This window comes from Panthera onca, chromosome F1, assembly GCF_046562875.1.
Source record: "Panthera onca isolate mPanOnc1 chromosome F1, mPanOnc1 haplotype 2, whole genome shotgun sequence".
NCBI lineage: Eukaryota > Metazoa > Chordata > Mammalia > Carnivora > Felidae > Panthera > Panthera onca.
In genome coordinates, this window is record NC_138355.1 from 50,665,957 (window position 1) to 50,691,380 (window position 25,424).

The 25,424-nt window shown below is 36.9% G+C and overlaps 2 protein-coding genes across 12 annotated transcripts in view; one reads left to right on the forward strand and one right to left on the reverse strand.

The window, feature by feature from the left end:
• GLRX2 (glutaredoxin 2) lies at positions 1–20,155 on the forward strand. 8 transcript variants are annotated; one of them, XR_009613717.3, is made up of 6 exons: positions 1–353; positions 4,051–4,114; positions 6,719–6,895; positions 7,803–7,914; positions 19,089–19,241; positions 20,042–20,155. XR_009613717.3 is itself a non-coding variant. In XM_060644343.3 (5 exons), exons 1-5 carry the CDS (start codon positions 697–699, stop codon positions 20,086–20,088), a joined length of 501 nt encoding a protein of 166 aa, XP_060500326.2. In that variant the 5' UTR covers positions 564–696; the 3' UTR covers positions 20,089–20,151. The 8 variants fall into 8 exon arrangements, 3 of the variants coding, with proteins under 3 accessions (XP_060500328.1, XP_060500326.2, XP_060500327.1); XR_013553076.1 differs by having other exon boundaries at positions 281–393; XR_009613715.3 differs by lacking the exon at positions 1–353 and adding an exon at positions 561–797.
• The window catches only part of RO60 (Ro60, Y RNA binding protein), a 25,816-nt gene continuing 12,399 nt past the window's right edge, over positions 12,008–25,424 (reverse strand). For all 4 annotated transcript variants that reach the window (XM_060644336.3, XM_060644338.3, XM_078440670.2 and 1 more), the window contains 7 exons: positions 22,815–23,035; positions 22,170–22,316; positions 21,778–21,915; positions 20,879–20,995; positions 20,450–20,563; positions 20,024–20,170; positions 12,008–18,470 (listed from right to left, as the gene is read on the reverse strand). In XM_060644336.3, coding sequence (XP_060500319.1) covers positions 18,318–18,470; positions 20,024–20,170; positions 20,450–20,563; positions 20,879–20,995; positions 21,778–21,915; positions 22,170–22,316; positions 22,815–23,035 — 1,037 coding nt within the window. In that variant the 3' untranslated portion in view covers positions 12,008–18,317. The remainder of the gene's footprint in view (positions 18,471–20,023; positions 20,171–20,449; positions 20,564–20,878; positions 20,996–21,777; positions 21,916–22,169; positions 22,317–22,814; positions 23,036–25,424) is intronic.

Sequence of the window (25,424 nt, forward strand, 5' to 3'; positions counted from 1 at the left end):
CAAAACACCTCCGAACTATTTCAAGTTTTATGTTCTTTCACTTTTTTTATAAACACAATTTTTGTTTTCTTTGGAATGAACGTTCTGCGTCCGGTTCCTTTTTTCTTTCAATTCTGGATGTAAACCTCACAGTCACACGATTCATATGGGTTCCTGATCAGTACCTAATTTTAAGAGGACATAGGCCCTCACTTCACCGAGAGAGGCACACCTGTCCGACCGGAAGTTGTGATGACGCTACCGTCTTTATGTAAACATCCCAAGCACTTCGATTCTCTTTCAGACAGTCTTTTTTTCTTCTCCGTTTCGCCAGGATGTTGGCTACAGTCCCGACGCGCTGTTTCCACCGGCCAGTGAGTCTCCATGAGCGTCCCTAACCCCCTAAAGAAACAGGTGTGGGGCAGGGCCGAACCCTCGAGGCCAGCAGGGGAGGCGTCGCGTGGGCCTGCACGGCTGTTTAACTACACGTGGGCCGCGCTGACCCCGACTCCGCGCTCTGGGGCCGTGGGGCTTGGGAGCACGCGCGCGGCCGCGCCGATGAGACCGGCGGCGGCGCGGGCAGCCCGGCGGGGCGGGGCGAGGCGGGCCCGGCGGAGCAGGGGCCGGGCGTGCGGAGGTAGGACCCGCCGGCGGAGGCGGGCTCTCCGCGGCCGCGGTCGCAGCGCTCTCCGCTTGCCGCGGGCCGGCGCTCCGATCATGTCCTGGTGGCGCGCGGCGCTGCCGGGGACGCAGCTGATCCGGCGCGGGAGCGGCTCCGCGCGCCAGCTCGGCCAGGCGGCCGGAGCTGCGGCCTCCGGGTACGGGGTCGGCGTGGCGCGGAGGCCTCGCGGGGGTCTGGACCAAGCGGTGGGCGCGGGGGCCTCTTCCCCTGGCGCCGGGGTGGGGGGCCCTCGAAAGTGGCGGGAGCTCAGGAAGGGTGGGGGGAGAATGGTGCCCTAAGCGGTTGTGTAGACTGACGGCTCCTGTGACTCTTAGGATGGAAATACCCGAGTCGTGGTCACTTGCCCCCCCCGCATAATAAATTGGGATTTCAGGTAAACAGAGAATATTTGTTTAGTCTTAGTGTATCCCAAACGTTGCACGAATCATACTTGGACTAAACAGTCACTTGCTCTTTATATGAAGTTCTAATATAATCGAGCGTTCTGCATTTTTATTTGCTAACTAAACCTGGCAAGGCTGCTGCAGGAAGTGAAGGAGCCGCTTCCTTGCTAAATGGCCAAGTGTTTGAGGATGGGGATTGTGACTTAGGCTGATGTCGCCTCTGGCTAGACCGAGGATTGCTTTCCTTGTACTTCCCTAGTGCTGTGGAGGATCCACTGCCTGGGCTGATGCTGTGTCACCCACAGGCCCCTGAGGCTGCTCCAAGGTGGTTCTGCCAGCTGGCATATCTGTGCCTGCCACGGTGCATCCATCCTTCTGTCTTGGAGTCTCTTTCTGCTTACTTGGTGTGGTAACTCTGACCAGTTCTGCAAGACTCCACAAACTTCTTATTTTTTTTTTAATTTTTTTTTAACGTTTATTTATTTTTGAGACAGAGAGAGACAGAGCATGAATGGGGGAGGGTCAGAGAGAGAAGGAGACACAGAATCTGAAACAGGCTCTGGGCTCTGAGCTGTCAGCACAGAGCCCGACGCAGGGCTTGAACTCAGACTGTGAGATCATGACCCGAGCTGAAGTTGGACGCTCAACTGACTGAGCCACCCAGGCACCCCAGACTTCTTATTTTTAATGTTTATTTATTTTGAGAGAGAGAGAGAGAGAGAGAGAGAGAGAGAGAATCCCAAGCAGGCTCCATGTGGTCAATACAGAGTCCCAGGTGGGTCTCCATCCCATGAACTCTGAGATCATGACTTGAGCCAAAATCAAGAGTCCTAACGCTTAACTGACAGAGCCACCCAGGCGCCCCAAGACTCCAGGAACTTTTGATTAACTTTATTGGCTAAGTTGGTGACCCACTTGGGAAGGTGCTAATCACTAATCACATGGTATTAATTATTTGACTGACAGGTCCTTGGGTGTTTGTTTCCAATGATATGTATTCCTGGAGCATTTAGCATTTTGCCTACTTAGTATCTAGTAGGTGCTCCATAAATGTGTTCTGGTGAGTGGGTACATGAGTACTGAAGTGAAAAGTTGCTTGTGCACTTCTCAGTTGATGTCCTTTTCTTTATTGGGTAATAACTTTTGCCAAGCTTAACCAGAATTGGAGGAGAAAGTTGCTTTCCAGAAACTTATTCTTTTATTTGGGTGGGTAGAGGGTGATATTTCAGATGCACCTCCTAACTCCTCTCACTCCCCAAGGAAACATTCCTGTGAAGGTTCTGTTGGAACTGCTTCAATAGTAAATATTGTAATAGATGTTTTGGGGATGACAATTAGATGTGGGACTGGAGATGAATGGAACTTGTTTTCTTAGTTGATAAACCAGACAGGTTGCTGATTTATTACATTAAAGCACCTTCTTAGGTCCAGGTCAGTGGTACTTACTGCCCCTGCCCCTCTTTTCCCCCCTGGTTTAGGCTCCAGGAACTCAGCCTGCTTTTTTCTTGATTTGCACCCTCTGCTGTCTTCCTAAGTTGGCTGCAGTCTCCCTAGTTTGCTACTCCTAACCCTTTCCTGAGATAAGTGCACAGGCCCTTTTTGTTTTAAATATTTCCTTGCCAACCATTGGGAAGCAAGGAATAATAGATTGTAAACATTGGGGCGTTCTAATGTTATAATGTTCCCTTGGAGTGGTCTCTGCCTCTAACTTTTTGTAATTACTGAAGGTGATGTTTGCTATAGCATCCTTATTCTAAGTGCATAGGCATGGCTATATAGATCAGTTACTCATCCTCCAAGGATAACATATAAAAATCTATTTTTTTTTTTTTTGAAGTAAGTTCTATGCCTTGATGTGGGGCTGAAACTCACAACCCCAAGATCAAGAATCACATGCTCTACTGACTGAGCCAGCTAGATGCCCCCAACATTTAAATTTTAACACTCACAGTGAATGAATGAAATGTTTAGAGGGAGACTTTTTTTCTATCAAAACTTGAGTTTTGCAACATAATGGTAAGGAAAATATTTTTGGAAATATTTGAAGCTTCAATTCTTTATCTTACTCTCTTAATCTTTATATAATTTGAGTAATTCTCTTTTCAAACCTGGATTATTTTATGATTCTTTTGTAAGATTTGTAATTTTACTCTAATTAGTTTGCATCCGGATGCTGGATATGGTTTGGACAATGCAGTAAGGCCTGGCTGATGATGAAAGATAGGTGGATGGGTAAAGGTTTTAGGCATAGGCATAGAGATTTGGTGATACAAAACTAGTCAATTTTTAGTGACTATATTCCTGTTACAATGAATGCCCCTTTTACAAGCTCCCAGCAGCTAGGTTTTGGATAATAAATATCTAGAGGATCCCTGTAACTAGGGAATAATATTAGTAATGTTAAACGTTATTGAACATTTACTGTGATCAAGGCACTGTTCTACTTTTTATCAATTCATTTAATCTTCATAAAATGCTTTGATGCAGGAGTGACTATTATTCCTATTTTATGGATTGGGAAAGTTGCAGTTATGGATGTTGTAGTTGAGAGACCGTAGTTTCCTTAAAATCTTTGAATCTTTGTAGATTCTCTGTTTCACAGAGTGTGCATGGAGATTTAGCATGTTTTAATAAGAAAATGGGAACTGTATTTTTAAACTAATGGTCAGGTCATAAGGTCAGTCTTTAGGACAGTCTGTTTGAAATTTGGTGTTCAGAAATAAGAGTGCACCAGGCTTTAAACACAGTAAATGCGACTTAACCAAATAATTAAGGACATTAGGAGGCTAGTTAGAGAAGCACACAGTCCTTTTTGGTTTTAGTAAACAAATACTTTGTAAACTGATATTTTGTACTAATAAGTAAAATTATTTTTTCTGTTTCATAGATTTGGATCTATATCTGCATATCAGGTTTTATTCAAATGGATCTCGTCTGATATATTGTCTTTAATGATATGTTATCTTTAATGTTTAAAGCTACATTGCCTTTTAAAATTCTTTTTAGGATGGGGAACAGCACATCATCATCTTTGGGGAAGTCAGCAACTGCTCCTGTGAATCAGATTCAAGTGAGTGATGTGGGAGATGTAGGAAAAAACTTGCCTATGTGGAAAAAGAATTATGTCTTACACATTTAATGTGCTTTTTCAGTATCCGAACTGACATAGTTCAGCAAATGAATTACTAAGTATGTATTTTAAAATCTGCTCTCAAAATAATCCATGTGGCAGGAAAGTTCTAGATCATTTTGGTAGTCACAATTTATGAGATTTATTATTAATAGAGCCTTTACTCCCTCTAAGTTGGATCTGTGAAGTTAGCTCCTCCTTTCCATCAGACCTAACTCAGGTCTACTCTTGATAGCAGTCAAGCTGTTTTTAGCTAGGGATCGTGTTTGATTTTGGCCTGGGAAGCTGTTTAACAGCTTTCTTCCCTAACACAGAACTTTGTACGCTGTAGTTACTCCAGAAATGATCCCCTCAGGAACACTGTGTGCTGCTGTGTACTATTTTCCTCTCTTTCACTGCAAGCCCCAGTTAATTTTGCCTCAGAAAACTTCTCTTGTTGTATGTTTTTCTTCCCTTGGAGTCTACAACACATACTCATGTTTATCTTTTTCTGTTCTTCACCACCAACCACCACCACATATAAACATTTCTGCCTTTAATTTATTTGGCTAAAAAACAGCTGATGAATGTAACAGCAATGTTGGAAACCTGTTGTGCGGGAATTGCCTCTTTGAAAAGAATACAAAATCATGAAAACTTAGCAAGGTTGAGCTTGAGAGAAGGTGAGAAGGATCACTCGAGGAACTGTCACCGTCATCTTGAGTTTCAACTCACTTTGGAATCTCTTCACTGTTTTTACTGCGTGCTCAGCTCCCTCTAAATGACGGTTTCAGTGTGCCTATAACCTCAGGCAGCATGGTGGAGGAAAGAGCACACTGGGTTTGGTGTTGGGACAGGTTGGGTAAAATCCTAGATTGTTAACTTGTCAGCCTCAATTTTCTCACCTATAACATAGATTCATTAATACATTTCCAGTGTGACTGGCTTTCCCCGAGACAGACTTCTATACTAAATATTATGAATAAGCAGAAGAGAAAGCATAAAAGTAAACCCATTTGCAGGTAGCTAGACTGTGCCTTAAAATCCTTCTGACACCAAAATATGGATGTACCTTTAGAATTACTTTGCCTGGGTACTCTACCCTTTGATTTTTGGCTTTCATCTTGAAGGTGTTGCTTATGACCCACATAAGAACAAGTTAGACAGATGCTTCGGTGCTAGACCTGTCTGTTCAGAATCTCTTGAAGGACCTGGACATTCAAATATTTAGAGACAAAAAAGAAAACAAATTTCACAGGTGACACAAATGCATAGGAAATTCTCATGGTCTTTGTGATAAAGGCCTGGAGAGTCGTTTCCAGACCAGGCTGATCTTAGAATCATCTGGGACTTTTTTTTTTTTAATACTTCTTTTTTTTTAAATTTATTTTCTAAAGTTTATTTATTTTGAGAGAGAGTGAGCAAGAGAGAGCACACATGCACAAGCAGGGGAGAGAATCCCAAGCAGACTCCGCATGGTCAGTGCAGAGACTGATGTGGGGCGTGAACTCACGAACCTTGAGATCATGACTTGAGCCGAAATCAAGAACTACCCAGGCGCCCCTTTTAAAAGTAGTTTCTGACTTCTGCATGAAACCCGTTGAATCAGCATTTCTGGTAGTGGGTTTTCCAGGAACAACAGTGTAAGAAGGCCTTATCAATACTGTAATAAGATTTTTTTTTTGTTTTGTCTTTTTGTTTTTGTTTTTTACTATAAAGATATACGGGAAGGAGTGGAAGTTGAGGGGTAGGCTGTTTTTTTTGTTTGTTTGTTTTTTAAGCTTATTTACTTATTTTGAGAAAGAACACAAGCAGAGGAGGGACAGAGAAGGAAGGAGAGACAGAATCCCAAGCAGGCTCTGCACCAACAGTGCAGAGCCTGATGCTGGGCTTGAACTCATAAACTGTGAGATCATGACCTGAGCCAAGGTCAAGAGTCGGCTGCTTAACTGACTGAGCCACCCAGGTGCCCCAAAGCCTTACATTTTAAAGAGAAATCATGTGTCAGTCCTGACCATTAAAAGTTAAAGACAGTAAGGAGTTAACTTCTGAATACCTACTGAGTATTTAAGAGGCAAGGTAACAGAGTTTAAGTGCCTGGACTGTAGAATTATATTTGCCTAGATTCAAATCCCAGCTTTCCAACTCTTATTAGATGAGGACTATGAGTAAGTCACTTAGTTTCCTCTGTGTCTCACTTTCCCCATCCGTAAAGTAGAGATAATAACTGGACCTTATCTCAGGATTATAATGAGGCTTAAATGAGCTAGTAAAGGTTAGGTGTTAAGAATTGTGTCTGGCACACAGACATGTTTGCTGGATATGAATGGGCTGTGATTATTGTTATCACTCCATGCCAGCTTTCCATCTGTTACATCCTTTTGACCTAAAAACATCCCTTGGAAATGAATAATATTCTCAATGTACAGATAAGAAAATAGATGATGGGGCTTAGTTTGAGCACTGTGTAATGAGACTCCAGAATCCATACCCTTTCCACTATAATCATGATTTCTTTCCAGGAGTTAATGCCTAGAATTAAAATGTTTGTTTGTTTGACTTCAGGAAACAATTTCTGATAATTGTGTGGTGATTTTCTCAAAAACATCTTGTTCTTACTGTACGATGGCGAAAAAACTTTTCCATGACATGAATGTTAACTATAAAGTAGTGGAATTGGACATGCTTGAACATGGAAGTCAATTTCAAGATGCTCTCTACAAAATGACCGGTGAAAGAACCGTGAGTATATCTTTGGTGGTGCTTTTCCCCCAGATAGGTGGTGACTTGGGTCACCTAGAGCCTGGACTGTTGTGTGAGGAAAAGTGGGCCAGGTGTTCACTCATCCTCTAAGAATTTTGTGTTGATAAAGAAATGGCAGATCTGGGAACAAGATTCAGAGACTGGATACAGCAGAGTTCATTCATTTTATTTTTATTCTTGGCGTGGTGTGTGTGTGAGTGTGTGTGTTTTGACTGGAAGAGTGGGGTGATAGTAGTGTCATGAGTGTTTGTGAACCCTTAAGGTCCTTCTGGAGCTCCTAAGATGAAATCCTTCCTCCCTTTACTTGAACAGTACAGACCAGGGGTCAGTCTTCAGGTACTGTGCTAATAGGAGTGCTTTAGTTCTTCATGTTTTTAGATTCCTGAAATTTGTCCAGTAATATGCATTTTTTTCAGTGAAATGCATTGTTAGGAAAATATACAATGTTGCCATTTCCCTTTTTGTTTCTGTTTGCATGGAAGATGTTTAATAGCATATCTTCCCTTTTAGTAAACAAAGAACCACCTACGAAAGAACCACCTAAAAGTATAAACAATAACTATAGACTATTATTTTACCTTTTATATGCCATAGCAATTAGAAGGAGGGACTTAAGTGTCAGATTGCCCTAGATTTAAATCTTAGCTCTGTCATTTACTATCATTGTGACTTTGGACAAGTTCCTGTGCCTCATTTCCCTCCAAAATAAGGCTAAAAATAGTACCTACCTCAAGGGTTGTGAAGATTTAAGTACATACTTTGTGAAAGAGGGTAGTCTGACATCTGGGGTATAAAAGTACCCAGAGTGTGAGGGTCTATTATTATGTGAAATGGTCTTATACTTCTAACAAGAGAGTGATGACCTAATCTTTTGTTTATCCAACAGGTACCAAGAATATTTGTCAATGGAACTTTTATTGGAGGTGCAACTGACACTCATAGGCTTCACAAAGAAGGGAAACTGCTTCCACTAGTTCATCAGTGTTATTTAAAAAAAAGTAAGAGGAAAGAATTTCAGTGATGTAGGTGCTTATAATGTTGCTAGTAAAATGTTAGTGATTTAAAATGATCATGCCTGATAATGCCTTTTAAATGTTTGAGGATGTTTTAAAAATGTAAATCATCTTTATGGGAAAGTTCTAAAACTAATGAGCAATAAATTGCTGTGGAAATCTCTTCTTTCTACTTGCCAATTCTTGAGCAAAGGGGATGATATTTAAAACTAAAGGGGTGGAGTTGTATCAAAAGATGAGGAGAGAATGTATTTTATTAGGAATTTAAATATGGGGCACCTGGGTGGCTCAGTTGGTTAAGTGTCTGACTCTTGATGTTGGCTCAGGTCTTTATGTCAGGGTCATGGGTTCAACCCCCGTGTTAGGCTCCACTCCAGATGTGGAGCCTACTTAAAAAAAAAAAAAAAAAGCCTTTAGGAATTTATGTATGAATTTTACAACCAAGAGCTAGAAGCTAAGCATTTGGGATTCTTTATTCTGTGTAGTATTCAGAAGGAGTTAATTCCTTACCTTTTATGGCTTTCAGTGGTGAGGACTGCTTTGTAATTTTTCTCTTTAAAATGTAAGGTTCTCCCAGTTATGGTTGTCAGCTCAGTAGGGATATCCTTGTACTATATTGAGACAAACCTTCATACTTTGTACTTCTAGGGTAAGAGAAATATATTAAATTTGTCAGATGGAATGAAGTTTATTTCAGAGAAACCAAATTACTCCTTTAATGACTCAGTAGTTCCAGGGAACAGAACTGTACCTAAGGGGAAGAAATTATAAGGAGGAAGATTTCAGCATTTTATGAAAATGAACTTTTGAAATAGTTCAGAAATGTACTTGAGATTTATTGTAAGGTGGAAAGTTCTGCTTTCCAAACTGTGTTGAAAGGGTGTTGGAAATGTTCCATAAGAGATCAAAGTATGGGGTAGGAGGTTACACTGTCCCTCTAGTAATTTCTGATGTAGATAGTCTTCGATTCTGTGACCAATTCAAACTATATCTTAGTAATAAGATATATCTTTTGGAAGTCTTATTTTATAATAATTAAAAATATTTTGGATACTTTATTAATCACATCCCTGTTTCAAGCTTATCAACAAGAGTTAAAAAATTTTTTTTTAAAATGTTTATTTATTTTTGAAAGAGAGCACGAGCAGGAGAGACGCAAAGAGAGTGGGAGACACAGAATCCGAAGCAGGTTTCAGGCTCTGAGCTGTCAGCACAGTGCCTGACACAGGTCTCAAACTCACGAACCATGAGATCATGACCTGAGCTGAAGTCAGACGCTTAACTGACTGAGGCACTCAGGCGCCCCTCAACAAGAATTTTTTAAGTGCACTTCCTAGGAAGCATTTTCCTAGCTGATCCCACAGAGTCACCAGGGCAGATTGCCAGATGCTGGGAAGAGAAAACTTCTCAAAGGTGGGAGGACAATGCACTGTAAGAGAAGAGTGCTTTTGCTTTCTGGTCTAGCTGGACCAAGGAATCTGGGATAGTTCTGCAGAAGACAGCTGATAGCTTTTTTGGCTATAAGCCATCAATGATGCTTCCTCCATGGACTTATTAAATTGCCATTAGGAGACCTTGATAAAACAAGGATTTGGACTATTTCATTCTCATATGGTAAATTACAACGCTGGAATGGAACAGAGAATGGAATGTCCTTTAGTCCTTTATTCTGCATTACGTCATGAGAAATTTTACATTTGCTATGTTGTAAAATTTTTGTTAGAGAGTAAATATACTTGTTACCTGTGTGTTATTGTAATTTATAATAGGAAATATGTATTTGGTCTTAATCCCATTCCTGGCATACAGCCCCTAAAACCCTTGGAATTTGCTGCCATAAAGAGCCATAAAGGTGTTATGTTAATGAGAAGACTTTTGGGAACACCCGTAAGGATGGGGTCTGGTTGCCAGGAGAACCAACCCTGTGATTACAGTGTAGGAACTTTCCTACACTGTGGGAGAGGGAGAGGGACTGGACGTTGATTGCCCTCATTGGCCAGTGATTTAACCAATCATGACTATGCGATGAAGCCTCTATAAAAAACCCAAAGGACAGGGTTTGCAGAACTTCCGGGTTGGTGAGCACGCGGACATTCAGGGAGAGTAACGTGCCCAGAAAGAGGACAGAAGCTCCCACCCTTTCCCCGTACCTTGCCCTGTATCTCTTTCACCTGGCTGTTCTTGCTGTGTGCTTTTACTTATTTTATTATTATTTTTTACATGTTTATTTTTGAGAAGAGTGAGCGGGAGAGGTGCACAAAAGGGGACAGAGGATCTGAAGTGGGCTCCATGTTGACAGCAGAGAGCCTGTGAGGCTTCGACTCATGAACTGTGAGATCATGACCTGAGCCAAAATCAGACGCTCAACTGACTGAGCCACCCAGGCGCCCCCCTTGCTATGTCCTTTTAAAATAGACCAGTAAATGGGGCACCTGGCTGGCTCAGTTAGTTAAATGTCCAACTCTTGGTTTCAGCTCAGGTCATGATCTCACTGTTCATGAGATTGAACCCCGAGTTGGGCTCTGTGCTGCCAGTGCAGAGCCTGCTTGGGATTCTCTCTCCCCCTCTCTCTACCACTTCCCTGCTAGCACGCTCTCTCTCAAATAAACAAAAAAGCCACACCAGTAATCTAGTAAGTAAAATGTTTCTCTGAGTTGTGAACTTTCTAGCAAATCAGTTGTCCCAGGGACTGGGTTCTTGGAACTCCCATCTATAGCTGGTCAGTCAGAATAACAGATGACAACCAATGTCAGGCAGATTGGTATCTGAAGTGGGGGTTTGAGGGGCAGCCTTGGGGACTGAGCAGCTGCCCTGACATGCCAATCCTGTTTGACCAAGACTTTTAGTTTTTTTTCTAGTTTATTTTTTTCAAGGGAGACAGAGACAGCATGAGTGGGTGAGGGGCAGAGAGCGTGGGGACAGAGAATCCCAAGCAGGCTCTTAAGTGTCAGTGTGGAGCCTGACGAGGGGCTCAAACCCTTGAAACTGCAAGATCACAACCTGAGCCAAAACCAAGAGCAGGACGTTTAACCAACTGAGCCACCCAGGCTCCGCTCCCCCCCTCCCTCCACCCCCCTCCAAGACTTTTAGTTTTAACTGAAATGGGCTAATTAACTGTTAACTAGCAGTTAACAGTGATTATACCTTCTCTTTTCAGAGAACATTATTATTTAAGAATTTCTTTAAGTGTTTGAGAGACAGAGAGACAGAGCACAAGTGGGGGAGGGGCAGAGAGAGATGGAGACAGAATCTGAAGCAGGCTCCAGGCTCTTGGCTGTCAGCACAGAACCCGACACAGGGCTTGAACCTGTAAACCATGAGATCGTGACCTGAGCTGAAATCAGACGTTTAACCGACTGAGCCACCCAGGCACCCCCGTCTATTTAATTTTTCATGTTACGATATGAAAAATACACTGTTTGCTGTAGCCTACCAATATTAAAAACATGGGCCCTTTGTTTCTTATTTTATCACTGATCAATTTATACTTGAATCAACAACATAGCTACTAGGGAAGCTGGAAAGCTGTTAAGAAAAAAAAGGGGTATTTTGTCTTAATGTATCTGGATTGTTTACTAATATAAAAATTAGCATTTGAACAATATTTTTTAAGTCACGTCTTCTTGATAAGGTTTAATATTGTTAATTACTTCTTAAGTCTAGTTTTCTCATCTGTGAAGACATGTATAACTTGTGATCTTTCTTCATATAATGACAGTCATCTTGAAATAGAGAACTATAAAGTCAACAAAAATGTCCAAATTCTTCGTAGGTGCATTCTGATGTAACTTACTCTTTTCCCAAAGGTAACTCTGAGTAATTTTTTCACGAAAGAAAACTATTTTAAAACTCCTTTAGAATGTGCACTTTGGTTAAATCCAGAGATCTACAAAAGAATCCTCAACCACATGTATTTTAAATATAATTATATACAATTAGAGGCATTATAAAGCCAGTGTTAATTATCAAACTTTAATTTCATCTTATTCAAGTATTATAACATTACTAAGTGCCTTAGCTTTTATAAGACATATTATATAACCTTAAAATTCTTAGTTCGTTGAAGAAATAAAGACAATTATTTGATGTGCATAGAGTTTATTTGGTGTGTCTATCAATTTCTACAATACAGTTGACTAGAAACCGTTCCCGCAGTGTGTCTGTACCCCATGTCTAAAATGATGTATTCAGTATGGTATTTTGCAAGGCTAGAAAAGGAGAGAAAGTCAAAATTTCACAGTATTGGTGAAAACTTTTATCATGAAATAAATTTAATTCTTTAGTATTTCATCCATTTTCTATCAGAAAAACAGCAAAATTACATTGTTAGGTATATTATTTACAGTGAAAACTTGGAAGACTCAACAAAGCATCAGTAAGTTTATCAACAGAGCTAAGAACCCTCCCACCCCGCTTTCCAGGGTCCCTTCCTTTGAAATGAAACTTGTATAAATCAAACTTTGTATCCTTAAGCACCAGCTTGACAATTTAAAGTTTTCTTTCAATTTTATAAAATATTCCTGCTTTGAAAGGCAAAGTGAATGTAAAAATGTGAATGTAATTAAACAAATCACTGGCCTGGATACTCTTTATTGCAACAATTGCAATGTTTTACAACTGTATTCACTTCTTTGAATGAATTTGCTTATAGGCTTGAAACAGTATTTGCCTTTTGTTTTCAAAAATTCCCTCAAAAAATTAATCATTTTTGAAACTGTACACCCTTATTTTTCATTCATGGTGTTTATGCAGCTTGGTCCTTGGAGATTATGTTACATAAAGTCCAGCTTCTTGGATAATTTGTTATACCAAACAATAAAAAACCTTAAGCTACCACAAAATATTAGTGATGTTAACAGTCATGTATGTAGAACTTATCAGTGTACCCAGATTATCCTATTAATAGGTGCTTAAACTACTAATGTACAATCAGGTTATGAAACTCAACAGTTAAATTTCCATTCATTATGCAATGAAAGCTTTAAAGACCCTCAGAGTTCCTGTACTTCAGAAACACTAACACTATTAAGGCATTACTTAATGAACAGACCCTACGGAAAGTAACTAATATGCCTGTTGGAGAGCTAGTCATATTTTAAGGCAGTCAGAAGATTCATTTTTTTCACTTTAAGGCTCTTACATACTTAAATGTTATTCTATGCAGGCATTATTCTGTGTAATTTAAATAGTAAGTGGTCATTTATGGAAATCAAAGTCTTTATATAAAGCAAATGGACAGTTTCAAACTAGATTATAACACCCTTCCCCCAACCAATTTTTTTTAAAAAGAGGATTTCAATCCCCTTGGAGAATTTCTTCATTATCAGAAGCTGGCAATAAAGTTAGAAAATGTAACTCAAATGCATTACAAAAGCTTTGTTTAGTCATACCAAGACACATTACGTATAGTCCATATTTAAAATAATAGAGCAACAGAAACATTTTTGATTACTATTCATTGTATAATATTTTAAATTTAATTTGGCTGTATATAGATTCTAAAGTTTACATTGCAAATAAAGCCTAATAAGTATTTTAAACAAGTTTCAATATTCTATCAATTTTATGTGGTAATAATACATGAAATAGCAAGGTTTTACCTCATTTACTACCTCAACAATCCAAGTGTTCATTAAGTGAAACCAGCAGAAATGTAGTTTTAACTTACCATTTGTTTTGTTCGGTTTTCTAACTGAACTTCTAAAAGTACAGAAATCTAAATATATTTTAAAATTAAGTATCAATTGTGTTCATAAAGTTAATATGATACATGGTGGTGCTAAATTAAATAGAAGCAAAGGGAAAAATCTCTTTAGGCTCAGAAACAGCTTTTGTGTATTTCCATTGTATTTACAAAATTCATAATCATTGAAAATAAATGCCTTAATTGTAGTAATAGGATGTTGCAATGTAACTCCTTCAGTTTATTTTTCTACCAATTTCCAATATAATTTGACACTTTCAGGGTTTAGGAAAATGTGTCACATTATAATTTTATTCAAACAGTATGCTTAACTACATTAAATTTCTACATGAAAAAATATTACCATAGAATTTTAAATAACTTCCTAATTTTTCAAAAGCAAATAAACTTACCAATTAAAGAAATGTTAAATGTGAATACAAGTTATTTACAAGATCTTTTATGCTACAAAAGATGTATATATAAGCTCAGTGAAGTACTTAGATGAAAGATTTGAAAGTGATCATTATATGGAAATATGAGCATGGAGATGTGCTCAGAGTATTCAGTTAATTATTTTTCTAAGAGCAAATTAGATCTATAATTGCAAACAATGGCTGAATAATCTTACCCAAAGGCCACAGAATTTCTGCAAACATCTAACACGAAGGATATACAATGTAACTTGATTTGGGGAGGAAACATACTAATCCAATTATTGTTCCAAGAGACCTGCCCATTATTAATTTGAAAAAATATGATCTTAAATCTATATTGAGCAAATGGAGATCTGCAAAAAGATTCATCCCAAACCTAACTTTGTGTGATTTTTGTGTCATTCATTTTATTACCCAGGTAAGAGCAGGATGAGAAACAGAGGACACAAATGTGAGAATAAAGTAATTTTAAAAGAAAAAATGAGGTATAAAAGTAATCTTCCAACAAATAAGATTAGGGAGCAGATAATAGGAAAATACTAAATAAAATCTGTACAGTAAATACAACTAAATTCATAGTGTTATCTTTTTTTTCTTTCTAATTCTTCCTTGTGTATGTTTACCATGAGCTCGTATGACATTTCTCTAGAGAGGATACTGCCTTAACCAGTCACCCCAAACCTGTGGTATACAAGAACAGAAATTCATTTTTGGTAACTTACTCTAAGGGCATCACTTTTTAAGACATTTTTATTTGTGGGTATGAGATCTTTAGGTCAAATTACGGCACTTCCAGTAAGTGATCACAATGATTTCCCTTCAATTACGGTTTAGATGTACTTTTAAAAATGTTCTGCACTCAAATGTCAGATCCTCTGACTCATCCAGGAATTGTGCCTTAAATTTCCAGAACGATCTTATATTATTTCTGCAAAATCTCATAAAATGAGGAGAAAAGCCTGACGAAATTATATTCTATCATTTGTGGATTTACCTGTTAAAAGATTAATCAAATGCTTATTAATAGTTTCTTCACTTAGACTATAAGTTTGTTCTTCTAGGTCTATCCAGGCGGATCTGAGACTCGGAATGTGTTCCTTTCTCTTGACCAGAGAATACAGACTTCTTAGTCAACACTCACCTTCACTATAAACATTTTTCTTTCACATTTTCCCATTCAGAACAGGAAATTTGTTAAAATGACAAATTATTGAGCCTACTGAATGATTTTTCTAAACATTTGTTCAAAATATGTTAACTCCTGTGAAGAATGCTTTTAATTAAAAAAATTTCTAATTTGTATTGCAAGCCCTCCTCCTAATTTAAACTTCTATATAGATATTAAATAGTTGATTCTTCTAAGATCCAATCATCATCTAGGTTACATTTTAAAGATAACAAAATTGGTAAGTTAAATTCGTTGTCTACATTCACATAGTAAATTAGATAAAGCAAGAGGTTCTAAAGAGGTAACCCTAAATTCCATTCACTGGCATCTTCCTCACTAATGTTCCCATAAAACTAAACTAAATAATATATAATAGTGTTAATGGAATTTTCAGGAGGTTTCAACTAATAAGGAACGGTAGGATTTTAAGATTAGTTTTAGTTTCACTAATTACAACTATATCCTGAAAATATTTACATATTTTCTAGGAAATAAAGTTTAGTTGTTTTTCTTAGGATTGATTTATTTTAAAAGCAACATTTCCGTAAATGTTAATGTAGCAATAATCCTAAAAGTAATTCAGAAAATAAAACTTCTTTATCACTTGAGTACATTTTACTCATAATGAGGTAAAGTTTTAAATTTTTTTCTATAGGACTATGTTATATATAGCAACACAAGTTATTAAGACATTAATTGTGCTTGAGAGTTACTATGAACTATAAAAGTATACATGTTCACAATTTGTGTTTCTACTACTAAATCAATCATGTATATACATTATTTCCTAATACCTAAAAAGATAAAAGTCTTGAATAATTTTATGTCACCCATTTTGTAGGGAGATGAATTCTGGAATGGGAATGAAGGGCCCAGATTGCTAGATTTAGTGCTCCAAAGCCATACTCTCTTAGACCTTGGATCCCTAGGCTACAGATAAAAATTAACTTTTAAAAATTTCTAAGGTTTCTTCCAGCTCTAAAATTTCATGATTTGAAAATAAAGTTACCTTCTATAATGGCCTCCTTTATATTTTTTTTCTTCCCTAAATCTTACCCTAATCCAGTTAATCGTATGTATCTAAATATTTCAAAAAGGTGACATCTAATCTTCTCTGATGGACTGAATATTACTATTAGCTTGTGAACACCTAAAAGCACTATATGACCAGTACATAACTGAAGGAAATAAACTTTTATGCTTTATTCCAGTTAACATTTCTATTAGGAATAAAGTTAGATCATGTTGTCATTTTTAATTTAAGATCTTGGATTTACTTTGAAACTCCAAATACTATTATATACTAGGCTCTTTAAACTTTAAATTCAATCTGAACATAATATTTTAATGTATCAAATGTAGCTAACACCTTACATCTAATGCTTGGCAGAGGGTTAAAAACAGAATGACACCAGAAGCAAAGTATAGAGGTGGTGGTGGGGTGTGTGCACTACTTTGCTGACCAAAAAAAATCTCAGATAAATCATACTTGCAAACTGCTACCAACGGAATGGCTATGTAATAGAGCCAGCATTAGTATGTCAAGTAAGTTTGAAAGGGACCATTTTCTTGTCACTTCCAGAGCCCAAATTTCCTATAAAACAGAAGATCTCTTCACAAATTCTAACACTACTAAAGTTTCCCCTTTGTGCTCCAAACAAAACCTGTAATTCCTAAGTACACAAAAGGCCATAATTTACATTTACTAGTCTGACTTTCCCATGACAGTGAGAAGAGCATTATAAATCCTCAATGAATCATTATTATGAAAAGTACATAAATATTGAAGTTTTATGTTCTCTTAAACAACCATGATGTAATTATGAGCAGAGATATTGGCATTTCAACAGGTTAAACCACCCCAGAAAGAAGGGACATTTGCTTCAGAAAATAATGCACTTTAGTGTAGTGAAAAGGTTTATACACAAATAAAATAGAAAAAAATTTTCTTACAGACTAGTGATATGTTACTCAAAAGCTGACTTTCAAACCTGAAAGACCTAGCTTGTATTATTTTTTTTACACTATCAAAAAAGAATGTTTTGTCACAAATGAATGGACAAAAAGATGTGTCACTGACATGTTTACAATTAGGAAATATCTAAAACCCATTTACAATTGGCTAAAAAAATAAAGGTAATTACAATCATATTTATTTTAAAGGAAAAAGCTAATCTGGTTACAGTTGAGAGTCTAATGGTCATACTTTCAGATTTATGAGTGGGGGAGTTAAATGATTAAAACATTGTATGTCCTTTTCATTTAAGAGTGTGAGAAAAAAGTGTAATTACATGTGGATATGTTATATTTTAGCAAAAATTGTGAAGTCATGCCCCACTCACAGCAATAAAATGCACCAAAACAAACAAAACGTAAACCAGATAGACCCTCACCTGACACAAACTTTATAGTCTCTTCTCAGGGGTCTCCACCATGTTTCTTGTTAATGTTAACAATCCTACAAGTGTAAAAATATCAGATTCAAAGTATCTTTTTCATTGAGTATGAAAGCTGCTATTTATGTGATCTTAGAAAACTCCAAGGAATCTGTAAAACTCATTCATAATTTAATCAAATGTCTTTTTTTTTTTAAAACCCCTTGGTATAAAAATTTACAGATGAATTTCATATTCCATCACAGTTACATGGTCCAGTGCATTTCAGAGTATTTGGACATTACCAAAGCTGTCCTTTTCCAATGCAAACATTTAAGAAAATTTTCAGCACTTCTCAAACAAGTGACATGATGTGGAACTACTTACACTTTTGGCTCTTACTTCTTTTAAGTATAAATGTAATTATTAACCACAGCAAAACTGTTTGACTATTTTATGGTATCTATCAATAAGAAGTTCTCTGTTAGACAGAAGGAGCTACAGTGTATGCTGAAGCTATTTCCCAAGAACTAGTTTAGTAGACAGAACTTTGGGCTCATTTTATTTTTCCTTCCTTTTTGTTTTTGTTTTTTGGTAACATACCCACATCCTATACTATCATCTTATCATCACTGGATTAAGTAAGATCAGCTGGGAAGTAGCTACATATTTTTAGCGAGATCACTGATGGCAATGGACCTCTTAGATCATGCTGGTGCTTATGGTTAAATCACATCTAATGTGAAATTTCGAATTACATCCAGAGCTCCGGTATCAAAGCCACACATATCCAACATGCCTCTATCATCTGGGTCTGCAATGGTAAAACCATTTGATGTCATTCCACAAACAATCAATTTAGCTGGAATGTCCATTTTCTGTAGGAAGATCAAAATACATATTAAAAAACTGTATGCAAGCAAAAGCAAATAACCTCCAAAGTTAAAACACTTCAAATTCTATCTAGCTTTTCATTACAAAGTCGATGTTTTTTTTTCTCTCCATAAAATCTGTTCATCTTTCAGTCAGATTCTGTGATTTCAGAAAAACAAAAAATAAAATTGTGTGAACAATCTGCCTGAAATTCCTGCTTCTGTTCTGTGGGCCCGAGTACATTCCTGGGCAGCCTAGAGACTTTCTACTTATGAAACCTGTCAGGATTATTTGGGGGCATCAGATATTTTTACCAACATGTCAAACAGTGGGGCCAGTGTGTGTGGGTATATGTAAAGAGGTATTTCCTGATGATTAACAATGTTAGATCTATGATTTTATCATATATATAACATACACATGTCACATGTAAGACCCTGTTCTCTATAGCTATAACTTAAGGTTAAAATAATTGATTTTTGGAGAAAAACCAACAATCACTGAGTATGCACTATGTCAGAAACTGTAATTAGCTCTTTAAGTAATTTATCTAATTGTTATAACAACTCTAAAAGGTAAGTAGTACTACTTTTTTTAAAAGTTTATTTATTTTGTGGGGGGAGGGGTAGAGACAGATGGAGAGAGAGAATCCCAAGAAGGCTTCACGCTGTCAGCACTGAGCCTGACGCAGAGCTCGAACCCACAACTATGAGATCATGACCTGAGCCGTAGTCAAGAGTCAGATGCTTAACCGACTGAGCCACCCAGGCACTCTGGTGAGTAGTACTATTAACTACTAAGACCTATACTATAGTAGTAATATACTACTATGACGTACATCGGTTAAATAATTTGCTTAGATCCACAATGGGTAAAAGAGACTCAAAACCCAGGCTGCCTTGACTCCAAATTCTCTTCTCTCACTTGTTCTCATACTTATACATCAGAATCCCTAGGAGAGTTTTGTTAAAACACAGTCTGACTCTCCAGTTTCTGATTCAGCAGGTCTCCTATAGGGTCCAGGAATTTGCATTTCTAACAAGATCCCGGGCCAAGCTGCTGGTAGGAAAAACACATTTTGAGAACCGGAGCTCCTCAGCTATTTCTTTTTCCAGTCACACTAGCCATAATTCAAGTGCTCAACAGCCACATGTGACTAGTAGCTACCACAATGGATACTGGAGATAACATTTCCATGATTTCAGAGAGCTCAGTCGGAGATAGAACAAAGAAGTAGCCATAAAACTTAAAACACAGATTATAGCTTTGCTTTAATTTTATGTCGTCCTTTAACAAAACTCACAAATGATACTTTATTTTGATTGTCACCAAAAGCAGTTTAAAGAGGATGTTTTTAGTAATGTATAGAATTGGAACTAGTTGAAATAAATCATGTATGTATAGCCAATACCTTTTATTTCAAGTGCTGCTGCATCCAGAACTGGCGTGTATTCCTATACAAAGCTATAGACTTATCTTCGGTATCAGTTTTTGGAAAAACAGTGAATATTTGAGAACTGTGTCTTATTTTGGGATGAAAGAATACTTAAAATGTTACCTTTCGATACTCCCTCAGAGCAACAGCAGGATGGACACTTCCAGCAAAGGTCTCATTATCAGTGAAGACAATGAAGACGTCAGCAGCTGTGTTTGTCATTTGAGCCCAGATCATTGGAAGAGAGCAATCAGTTCCACCTGCTGGGATCTAATGCAAAACAAAAACATGGATTAGAATAAAAGTGCCCTAGTTTCCATACTGAGATGTCTGAAATAATTAAATATTTAAAAATACTATTTTTTACATTATCACTTTACTTAGAGCCAATACACAGACCTTCTCAAAGTGTGTGTATTTTTATTTTGTGCTCATGAGAAATTGAGATGAAACAATTTGTTCTCATGAATTTACTACTATCAGTCACGACATCAATATAAGATTATTATATAACACATGTTAAGTAAACTTAATCAAACTGTTCTTTACCTGATTCATAGCCATTAAAACCTGTTGTAATGTCATATCTGTAGTCACTGGACAAGGTACCATTTCATCTGAAAAAGCAACTACATAAGAATCTTTTTCTGTTCGTGTGACAACCTGAAAAATTCAAAGGTGGTGAGTTTCAGCAGATTAGGGTAAAACAAATACAGTATCTTGAATTTCTTAAAATTCATCTTTGAAAGCTTTATAAATATACCTACATTACCATATGCATACAGTATACTCAAAACTTTATTTTTAATTATATTTAGATATGAAATATTTAACTGAAATGAAAATGTGCCAAATAAAATGAAATGATAGAAACAAATGAAAATATAATCCTTGATCATTATCTACCTTCATAGTTTTGTCCCACATTAAGCATTTTTTAGGGTGGCAAAATCCTGAAATGGCCTTAGGGGTTCTCACCATACACATTGCTGCTGCAACTGTGCTAGCGTTGAGCACACTGCCCAAAACTCTTTGGTTCATCGATGCACTGACGTCGACAGCCAGCAAGAAACGCTTTCCAGTAGGCTCCACTGTCTAAAGAAAACCAAAACAAATAATCATGAAAAACAACCATAGAAATTAAAATTAAATTTCTAAAACTTGCATTTACTTATCTTTCACTAGACTTCTAAGATAACAGGTCTTGTTTTTGATTTACCAATTGACAAGTATTTGAAAATGTCTGGCCTTTTTTTTTTTTTTTTTTTAACTTTATTTATTTTTGAGAGAGAGCAAGAGGGAGACAGAATCCGGAACAGGCTGCAGGTTCTGAGCTGTCAGCCCAGAGCCTATTGTGGGGCTCGAACTCACAAACTGTGAGATCATGACCAGAGCTGAGATCAAGAGTCAGATGCTTAACCGACTGAGCCACCCAGATGCCCCTAGTTGCTACTATTTTGCTGAATGGCCAGAATATTTTAAAACCAAAAATTTTAACTTATGGCTTTAATGTAGGATTTTCAGTCCTAAAAAAAAAAAATCACTTCCCATAAAGACAGAAGAGATGCCCTACTGATTAACAGAATGACAGAGGACCAAGTCAAAGGACTCTACAGGAATAAAAAAATTTAAATTTGGTATTTCAAAACTTATCAAAATGATAAGATAATTGGGTATCATCCAAAGGTGAGGAGAAATTCTTTACTTAAGCTTACAATGTTAGCTATATATCCACATTTACATGAACTATGGAAAAACACATGAATATCTAATCAAAAATGGTTAAACTATAAGTATCATCTTTAAAATGTGTTTTTATAAAATATATGAAGTCCGAATTGGGTCATTTGTTATGAAATGAAAAGTCAAACCATTACCTTAAATGTTTTATAAAAAGCAGTATCCAGAGCTTTCAAAATTTCTTCATCAGGGAGCCACTTCAGTTTTCCTCTGAGCCCATGACCTGTTTTATAAGTTTCTGATGCAATTAAAACATGAAATGGATGTATGCGAGCCTAGAAACAAGACAGAGACAAAAAGAAAATCAAAAATCAAATGAAAAATACTCATTATGTCTTTAGGTTTTGTTATTGTAGCTAATAAATAAGTTTCATAAAGAAAAAATGAGGACATATTAATCTTAGATTTCAAAGTCAAAATGAAATTTGGTATGATAAGTCTCAGAACACCTAAAACTCTACTGACTACAGTTCCAAAACTTAGGTGCTGACTTTTTCAATTAGTAGTAGCTAACAAAGGCAATACTTACCTTTTTTAACAGCTTTTCATTACACAGTTTTTCACATACTAAAGATACTTCTGAATTTCCTGGTTCAAGCACTGAATTAGCAGTCATCTTTCCTAGATTCCTTAGTAATGCAGTAAGAGGCATTTCTTGTAACAAAGCCTTCCATACCTATTGCAGTAACATAGATTGAAATGTAAGGAATTGAGAGGAAATGAATCAATATGTTAACTGTATAATATTAAGAATATATTCTTTAAGGTTTTCTTATGGGGTTCAAAGTATTTCTAAATAAAAATTTGTGTGCATTGGTCAAAGACTTATCAAATTAACTTGCTCTTCACTAGAGTAAGAAAGTGAAGTCTATTTTACGAAGGAATCACATAGAAGAATTTTATTTATTTTTAATTAACAAGGCAAATTAACCAGCCTTTCTGAAGCAGAAATAACACTTAACTGAATGCAAACTCCATCTGGACATTGTATTAAGTGTTTTAAATAAATATTAACCTCAAGATATATTTTAGATTTTTGTTAAAAAGAACTGAATGTATAGTTATCCATATAAATCACATGTCATAATTTACTTTTATACATAGCATAAATTTTAATACCTGATACGTATCAAATTACTCATGCTTAATCACATGCATACTATAAGCCACTTACCTCTTTAGACTTTAAATGATTTGTTAGAAGATGTTCCCTAACTAATCTATGCTCTTCTATTAGATGAATGACTTCCAGTTCATCTTTTGTGCGTTTCACTTTCTCTACAGCCTCCAGATACTTTAATAATTTTTCAGTCTCCACAGAAAGTGCCTTTTCTTTATACAATTCATGGACTTCTTTCCAGCCCTTTGTAATATATTTGGTTACAATAGCAAGTCCTTTAAGAAAATAAAGAAGTCAAACAGCATGAGAATATGGGATATACACAAGTAGACACAGAGGAGCTTAACCTTTTAAGCTGTGAGGCTGCTTTCTGTGATATAACAAACACATTCAAGCCAATGGAGTCAAATGATTTTGCTTATTCCATCATAATTGTTTTAAAAGAAGCTCTGGAGAAAAGTCTCTTATGCCATTAGTCATTTTACGATAAACCTTTTTTTTTCTTTTTGAGACACCAGCATTACAAACTTGGGTAGACAATACCTATCTCAGGTTCACAATCTCAGAAAATTCACAAAACTACAGATCTGTCTCAGTTAATCTCCTTTCACTTGTCCCTTTCTGCTGCTAAATAAATAAGCATTTATAAATAGCAGAGGTAAGTGGAAGTGGACAGTTAGGTAGGTAATTTGTAATTTTTTAAAGATAAAGTATTACAGTCCAAATTAAAAAAAGGAAAACAATGTGTTCATTTCTTCTATAAATTCTTAAAAAAAATTTTTTTTTTAATGTTTGTTTATTTTTGAGAGAGAGAGACAGCGTGAGTTGTGGAAAGGCAGAGACGGAGGGAGACACAGAATTGGAAGCAGGCTCCAGGCTCTGAGCTGTCAGCACAGAGCCCGACGCAGGGCTCGAACCCACGAGCTGTGAGATCGTGACCTGAGCCGATGCTTAACTGACTGAGCCACCCAGGCACCCCATCTTCTATAATTTCTTTTAATAGTTGAAAGAGTTCTTGATTGCGGGGCTGAGGAAATTTGGGTTCTAGCCTACATTCTGCCAAAAGATGGCTGTGTGATCATTCCAGGCCTTAGGTTTTACTTCTGTAAAATGTGGAAGGGGAGATTTGAGTTATCACACTCAAAAAGGTCTATGGGGTAAATGTTGGTAAAATAAACAAATGGAACAGGTTATATAATAAAGAGTGGTGAAGACTATGGGACTAGAGGGGTGTCTGGGTGGCTCGGTCAGTTAAGCGTCCAACTGCTGGTTTCCACTCAGGTCATGATCTCATGGTTTGTGAGTTCGAGTCCCACATGGACTGATAGCATGGAGCCTGCTTGGGAGTCTCTCTCTCCCTCTCTCTCTACCCCTCCCCTGCTCACGCATGCTCTCGCTCTCTTTCTCAAAATTAATACATAAACTTAAAAAAAAAAAAGACTGTGGGACTAGTGAGTATGCCCTACAAATGTTTTAGTGAAGTTTTGGCTTAGTGCTGCCAAAAAGGGTATTTTCAAAAGTATCCAGGATAGGTATTTTTATGTATCTTCTGATTTTTTAAAAGTGATATTAGCAAAGAATTCATTTTTTTTCTAAAATATTGTGCAGGCCAAGTAAAATCCATCTGTAAGGCAGATTGAGCTTATGTGTTGTCCCTTGTCTCTAGTTTAAATAATTTGATCAAAAGTCAACATTAGTATGTAGAAACTTGTAAAGTACTGTGACTTGTTACCTTCCAGATTTTAGTCCAAAATCTTATATTGCCTTAAATTACTAAATGTTTCATATGTAAGCATGTCTTCTATTTTGTCTTTCCAACTAAAATAAAACTTTCTTAAAGGCAGTCTTCTTATTTTTATCATACCCAAATTCTATGGTGGCCACACAGTTAAGTACACAATAAATACCTGATTAATTAAATCATATTTTGACTTGTTTTATCTACTTTAAATACACATTTTGGTCAAAATATTAAAACATTACTTATTTGGGGGGCGCCTGGGTGGCTCAGTCAGTTAAGTGTCCGACTCTTGGTTTTGCGTTGGGTCACGATCTTGTATTTCCAGAGTTCAAGCCCACGTCAGGCTCTGTGCTGATAGTGTGGAGCTGGCTTGGGATTCTCTCTTACCCTCTCTCTCTGCCCCTCCCCTGCTCACTCTCTCTCAAAATGAATAAACTAAAACTTTTTTTTTTTTTAATAAAATATTACTTACTTGGTGGCTTAGAGTTTGATTCTAAATTCTTTTCACTCTGAGAAGCCTAGGGATGTCTTATGCCTGAACATACTGTTATGACCGCCAGATTTTAAGTATGAGTTCTGCCCTCAAAAAAATTTAGAATTAAAGAATACTGTCTGTGGGAACAAGTTTAGGAAACATTTACTAATTCTTCTTTTTATCGACCAAGAATTCGAAACCCAGTATAACCATTTGCACAAATTCAGAAACCAGTTTTTCCAATTAGAACTAGCACTTAGGTCCACACCACCATCTGGTGTCTCAACAGACAAATAAAGCTGGATCCCTACATTCTTCTCATACTGAATCAAAAATTTAAAAGTAAAAAATTAAAGCATGAATATTTTAAGGAAAAAAACACAGGTAAATATTTTTATGACTTTATGTTGGAAAAGGCTGCTCTAAATCTAACACAAAACAAAAATCT

Bases quoted from the DNA above. Each gene is read 5' to 3' on its own strand.
- GLRX2 (XM_060644343.3), top strand. From the start codon at position 697: ATGTCCTGGTGGCGCGCGGCGCTGCCGGGGACGCAGCTGATCCGGCGC. The intron at 4,115-6,718 runs GTGAGTGATGTG...GTTTGACTTCAG, and splicing joins CTCCTGTGAATCAGATTCAA to GAAACAATTTCTGATAATTG. The intron at 7,915-20,041 runs GTAAGAGGAAAG...ATACTCCCTCAG, and splicing joins TCAGTGTTATTTAAAAAAAA to AGCAACAGCAGGATGGACAC.